This window comes from Nycticebus coucang, chromosome 13, assembly GCF_027406575.1.
Source record: "Nycticebus coucang isolate mNycCou1 chromosome 13, mNycCou1.pri, whole genome shotgun sequence".
NCBI classification, from domain to species: Eukaryota; Metazoa; Chordata; class Mammalia; order Primates; family Lorisidae; genus Nycticebus; species Nycticebus coucang.
Genome location: NC_069792.1, coordinates 52157885 through 52165162, shown reverse-complemented (window position 1 = coordinate 52165162; position 7278 = coordinate 52157885). Strand labels below are relative to the sequence as shown.

At 38.5% G+C, this 7278-nt stretch overlaps 1 protein-coding gene across 1 annotated transcript; it reads left to right on the top strand.

The window, feature by feature from the left end:
• The first annotated feature begins 1404 nt into the window (after nucleotides 1-1404).
• LOC128563917 (transcription initiation factor TFIID subunit 2-like) lies at nucleotides 1405-6441 on the top strand. The gene is given in 3 exon segments (XM_053559459.1): nucleotides 1405-1761; nucleotides 1763-4985; nucleotides 4987-6441. Coding segments are annotated over 3 exon segments (3570 nt in total). The 5' UTR covers nucleotides 1405-1678; the 3' UTR covers nucleotides 5251-6441.
• Nucleotides 6442-7278: the final 837 nt, after the last annotated feature.

Below are 7278 nucleotides of genomic sequence, written 5' to 3'. Positions count from 1 at the left end.
TATTGTATTGAATGGAGTTAAATTGAAATCATTTCCACTCAGATCAGGAACCAGGTATGGCTGCCTATTTTCTCCACTGGTCTTTATCATTGTAATGGAAGTTTTAGCCATCACAATTAGGGAAGAAAAGGTGATCAGAGGTATCCATATAGGGTCAGAAGAGATCAAACTTACACTCTTCGCAGATGACATGATTGTATATCTGGAAAACACGAGGGATTTTATTATAAAACTCTTAGAAGTGATCAAGGAATACAGCAGCGTCTCAGGTTACAAAATTAACATTCGTAAATCGGTAGCCTTTTATATACCAACAATAGTCAAGCTGAAAAAACAGTCAAGGACTCTATTCCATTCACAGTAGTGCCAAAGATGAAATATTTGGGAGTTTACCTAACAAAGGATGTGAAAAATCTCTATAAAGAGAACTAAGAAACTCTAAGAAAAGAAATAGCTGAAGATGTTAACAAATGGAAAAACATACCATGCTCATGGCAGGGAAGTATCAACATTGTTAAAATGTCCATACTACCCAAAGCAATATACAATTTTAATGCAATCCCTATTAAAGTTCTACTGTCATACTTTAAAGATCTCATAAAATTAATACTTTGTTTTATATGGAATCAGAAAAAAACTCGAATAGCCAGGACATTACTCAGAAATAAAAACAAAGCAGGAGGAATCATGCTACCAGACCTCAGACTATACTGTAAGTCAATAGTGATCAAAACAGTATGGTACTGGCCCCTAAACAGAGAGGTAAATGTATTGAACAAAATAGAGAACCAAGAGATGAACCCAGCTAATTACTATTAATTTATCTTTGACAAGACAATTAAAAACATTCAGTGGGGTAATGATTCCCTATTTAACAAATGGTGCTGTGCGAACTGGCTGGCTACCTGTAGAAGACTGAAACTGGACCCACACCTTTCACCATTAACTAAGATAGACTCTCACTGGATTAAAGATTTAAACTTAAGACATGAAACTATAGAATATTAAAAGAAAGTGCAGGGAAAACTCTTGAAGAAATCGGCCTGGGAGAATACTTTATGAGGAGGACCCCCCAGGCAATTAAAGCACCATCAAGAATACACTACTGGGACCTAATCAAATTTAAAAGCTTCTGTACAGCCAAGAACACAGAAATTAAAGCAAGCAGACAGCCCTCAGAATGGGAGAAGATATTTGCAGGTTATGTCTCTGACAAAGGTTTAATAACTAGAATCCACAGAGAACTCAAACGTATAAACAAGAAAAGAACAAGTGATCCCATGGCAGGCTTTGCAAGGGACTTGAATAGAAACTTCTCTGAAGAAGAAAGACATATGAAAAAATGCTCATCATCCTTAATCATCAGAGAAATGCAAATCAAAACTACTTGGTCAAAGGCCGGGGCCAAGATGTCGCGGGACGGTATCTTTGAGCGGTTGCAGAACCAGGGATCTCTGTGACAGGATCTTGGCGGAGGCGCTTAATAGGCGGCAGGTGGAGGGAGCGAATCTGAGGCTGCAGCGATCCGGCAGGGCCGGGTCTGGGCGCCGAGGACGTCCCGGCCGCGGGGCGTGACTGGTGGCGACCGTGCGGGAGCTGGGGGTGTGAGGTCCCCGAGACGAATAATGCCCCGCAGCCCCCCGGGAAGCGGGGAAGCCAGACTCCACGGGACAGCTTCATGCCGCCGACTGGTTTAGAGCCCGCCAGAATGAACAGGAAGAAAGGAGACAAGGGCTTTGAAAGCCCCCGGCCATATAAATTAGGGATTTGTGGAACTGACTATATTTCCCACGGTTGCAAACTTGAATAGAATCAAATTGAACAGCAAACAGTGTAGAATATACCGAGTAAGGGTCAACGATTTAGAGGCTGCTTTTATTTATAATGATCCAACCTTGGAAGTTTGTCACAGTGAATCAAAACAGAGAAATCTCAACTATTTTTCTAATGCTTATGCATCTGCAGTTAGTGCCGTGGATCCTGATGCAGGAAATGGAGAACTTTGCATTAAGGTTCCATCAGAGCTGTGGAAACACGTCGATGAGTTAAAGGTCCTGAAGATACACATCAATTTTTCTTTGGATCAGCCAAAAGGAGGTCTTCATTTTGTAGTACCCAGTGTAGAAGGAAGTATGGCAGAGAGAGGTGCTCATGTTTTCTCTTGTGGGTATCAGAATTCTACAAGATTTTGGTTCCCTTGTGTTGATTCATACTCTGAATTGTGTACGTGGAAATTAGAATTCACAGTAGATGCAGCCATGGTGGCTGTTTCCAATGGAGATTTGGTGGAAACAGTGTATACCCATAATATGAGGAAAAAGACCTTCCATTACATGCTTACTATCCCTACTGCAGCGTCAAATATCTCTTTGGCCATTGGACCATTTGAAATACTTGTAGATCCGTATATGCATGAAGTTACTCCTTTTTGTCTACCCCAACTTCTTCCATTGCTAAAACATACCACATCATACCTTCATGAAGTCTTTGAATTTTATGAAGAAATTCTTACATGTCGATATCCATACTCCTGTTTTAAGACTGTATTCATTGATGAGGCTTATGTTGAAGTGGCTGCTTATGCTTCCATGAGCATTTTTAGCACAAATCTTTTACACAGTGCCATGATTATAGATGAGACACCTTTGACTAGAAGGTGTTTAGCCCAGTCATTGGCCCAGAAATTTTTTGGGTGTTTCATATCCAGAATGTCTTGGTCTGATGAGTGGGTGTTGAAGGGAATTTCAGGCTATATTTATGGACTTTGGATGAAAAAAACTTTTGGTGTTAATGAGTACCGCCATTGGATTAAAGAGGAGCTAGACAAAATAGTGGCATATGAACTAAAAACTGGTGGAGTTTTACTACATCCTATATTCGGTGGAGGAAAGGAGAAGGATAATCCAGCTTCCCATCTACATTTTTCAATAAAGCATCCACATACACTTTCTTGGGAATACTACACTATGTTTCAGTGTAAAGCTCACCTTGTGATGAGACTGATTGAAAATAGGATCAGTATGGAATTTATGCTACAAGTTTTCAATAAACTGCTAAGTCTGGCTAGTACTGCTTCATCACAGAAGTTCCAGTCACATATGTGAAGTCAGATGTTGGTTTCCACATCTGGATTTTTGAAATCCATTTCAAATGTCTCTGGCAAAGACATCCAGCCTTTAATAAAGCAGTGGGTAGACCAGAGTGGAGTGGTAAAATTTTATGGAAGTTTTGCATTTAATAGGAAACGAAATGTCTTAGAATTGGAAATAAAACAAGATTATACATCTCCTGGAACTCAGAAATATGTGGGACCACTTAAAGTGACAGTGCAGGAGTTAGATGGATCCTTCAATCATACATTGCAAATTGAAGAAAACAGCCTTAAACATGATATACCCTGCCATTCCAAAAGCAGAAGGAATAAAAAGAAAAAAATCCCACTGATGAATGGAGAAGAAGTTGATATGGATCTTTCCGCAATGGATGCTGATTCCCCTTTGCTGTGGATAAGGATAGACCCAGATATGTCAGTATTGAGGAAGGTAGAATTTGAGCAAGCTGATTTTATGTGGCAATATCAGCTCCGCTATGAGAGGGATGTTGTTGCACAGCAGGAATCCATTTTGGCCTTGGAAAAATTCCCTACTCCAGCATCTCGGCTTGCACTCACTGATATTTTAGAACAAGAGCAGTGTTTCTACCGAGTAAGAATGTCAGCTTGCTTCTGCCTTGCAAAGATTGCAAATTCTATGGTGAGCACATGGACAGGACCACCAGCCATGAAATCACTCTTTACTAGAATGTTTTGTTGTAAAACTTGTCCAAACATTGTGAAAACAAACAACTTTATGAGCTTTCAAAGTTACTTTCTACAGAAGACTATGCCAGTTGCAATGGCTTTATTAAGAGATGTTCATAACCTTTGTCCCAAAGAAGTGTTAACATTTATTTTAGATTTAATCAAGTACAATGACAACAGGAAAAATAAGTTTTCAGATAACTATTATCGTGCAGAAATGATCGATGCCCTGGCCAACTCTGTTACACCTGCCGTCAGTGTAAATAACGAAGTTAGAACTTTGGATAATTTAAATCCTGATGTGCGACTTATTCTTGAAGAAATCACCAGGTTTTTGAATATGGAAAAACTTCTTCCAAGTTATAGACATACCATCACTGTTAGTTGTTTGAGAGCTATTCGGGTGCTTCAGAAGAATGGGCATGTACCAAGTGATCCAGCTCTTTTTAAATCTTATGCTGAATATGGCCACTTTGTGGACATTAGGATAGCAGCTTTGGAAGCAGTCGTTGATTATACTAAAGTGGACAGGAGTTATGAAGAACTGCAATGGCTACTTAATATGATTCAGAATGACCCTGTGCCCTATGTAAGGCATAAGATTCTAAACATGTTGACTAAGAACCCACCATTTACTAAGAACATGGATTCTCCCTTATGCAATGAAGCCCTGGTAGATCAACTTTGGAAACTTATGAATTCTGGTACTTCACATGACTGGAGATTACGGTGTGGTGCTGTGGACTTGTACTTCACACTTTTTGGCCTTAGTAGACCTTCATGTTTACCCTTGCCAGAACTTGGATTGGTTCTTAATCTAAAGGAGAAAAAAGCTGTCTTGAATCCTACTATAATTCCAGAGGCCATAGCAGGCAACCAAGAAGCTGTGAATAATCCAAGCAGTCACACACAGCTAGTTGGATTTCAGAACCCTTTCTCAAATTCTCAAGATGAGGAAGAGATTGATATGGATACTGTTCATGATAGCCAGGCCTTCATTTCCCATCATTTGAACATGCTTGAAAGGCCGTCAACTCCAGGGCTCTCTAAGTTTCGGCCGGCCAGCTCCCGATCTGCCTTAATACCCCAGCATTCATCAGGCTCTGACAGCACACCCACCACAAAACCCCAGTGGAGTATGGAACTTGCACGGAAGGCAGCAGTTGTTTAAATCAGTCTCTACATAAGGTAAAGAACAATCACCTTTGGAGATGAGTATGCACCCAGTGCCAGCAGCTCCACTCTCAGTGTTTACTAAGGAATCTACGTCCTCCAAACATAGTGACCACCATCACCATCATCACCACGAACACAAGAAAAAGAAGAAGAAGCACAAGCATAAGCATAAACACAAACATAAGCATGACAGTAAAGAAAAGGACAAGGAGCCTTTCACTTTCTCCAGCCCTGCCAGTGGCAGGTCTATTCGTTCCCCATCCCTTTCAGACTGAGAAGGAGCAAAGAGACCTTTCCCTCTGTGTCCAGAAGAATGTATGTAACTAAAGCTTTGTCCTCTGTAAGAATGATAGAAAGAGGGGTTGGTGAGGTAGAGATTTGCTTCTCTTATAGACATTCAGAATCCATTTAAGTTGTAAACATTTGATTTACATTATTTATACAAATGAGATCTAATTAGGAAAATGTGTTTTACAGTTCTGGATAAACTATTTCATCCCCTGTTTCCTTCTTAAAACACATCCACACAAAGCAAACTTCTTTTCATAAAAGCCCCCAGTCCACTGGCACTCCCCATTCACATCATGGTCTCCATGTGTTCTGCCAAAGTCAATTATGTTTAAAAGCCTTTGATGGATGTTACGGGGCAAAGTTATGTTTTAAACAGAAGCAACTGCCAAATCTGTGGTGCAACCACTCTTTCCACTGAGATATTGTATAACGCCACTTGGAACTACTGAAAAGACAGAGAGGCTTTTCTATAGGACTCTTCCCTATCACACCATTTTTTGTGTTAACCATAGACACTAAGCATCAGAATTTATGAACAAAAAATGTTATATTTCCTTTTGCTCTAAAACATTGAAATATTTGGAAGCAGTTCTTTTTAAAAAAATTTTGAGTATCTATCAAAAGATAAGATAGCACATTCAGTGATTATAATGTTGGAATTTAGCAGAACTGTGGAATCCACAATTGTTTTCAAATCAAGATGTTTAAATTTTAAGTTGTTTTGTTTTCCAATAAGTGTAAGTGAATATGTTCATATGTAAAATGTTTTGCTAAATGTGGGCAGTTTACACAGCCAACACATATTCTTTCTAAAATTATTTCTGTATAACACAAAGTATGATACCTTAAAAAAGGTGAGTTTATATGTTTATTAACTTGGATATTGACAGTTAGCTCTTTTGTGAGTATACCAGAAGCATTGATAAACGTATGAAACATTTTGGTTTCATAGTTTAACCGTTTGTATGGTTGTTTTTATTTCTGAATTTACCATATGCTTTATTGTTTATTTAAGAATTTTTTTATTCTGTTCAGTTTTTATCATTTCCCTCTTAGATAGTTTAAGAAAACACTTGTTTTCAGAATAGATGCTACAGATTTAAAAAGGAATCCAATAATGTTGGACTTTTAAATATACTTTTAGTTGTGTTTAACTTGTTTAATAAATAACTTTAAATTGAAAAAAAAAAAAACTACTTGAGATATCATCTAACACAGTAAGCTTAGCCCATATCACAAAATCCCAAAACCAGAGATGTTGGCGTGGATGTGGAGAAAAAGGAATACTTCTACACTGCTGGTTGGAATCTAAACTAATGTTTCTTTTGGAAAGATGTTTGGAGAACACTTAGAGATCTAAAAATAGACCTGCCATTCGATCCTACAATTCCTCTACTAGGTATATATCCAGAAGACCAAAAATCACACTTTAACAAAGATATTTGTACCAGAATGTTTACTGCAGCCCCACTCATAATTGCTAAGTCATGGAAGAAGCCCAATTGCCCATCGGCCCATGAATGGATCAATAAATTGTGGTATATGTGCACCATGGAATATTATGCTGCCTTAAAGAAAGATGGAGACTTTACCTCTTTTATGTTTACATGGATGGAGCTGAAACATATTCTTCTTAGCAAAGTATCTTAAGAATGGAAGAAAAAGTATCCAATATACTCAGCCCTACAATGAAACCAATTTATAGCTTTCATATGAAAGCTATAACCCAATCATAGCCCAAGAATATGGGGAAAGTGATATGAGGGGAGGGGGTAGGATGGGTGGAAGGAGGGCAATTGGTGGGACCACACCTATGGTGCATTTTACAAGGGTAGATGTGAAACTTACTAAATGTAGAATATAAATGTCTTAACATAATAACTAAGAAAATGCCACGAAAGCTATGTTAACCAGTTTGATGAAAATATTTCAAATTGTATATAAAACCAGCACATCATACCCCATGACTGCATTAATGTACACAGCTTTGATTCAATTAAAAAAAAGATTAG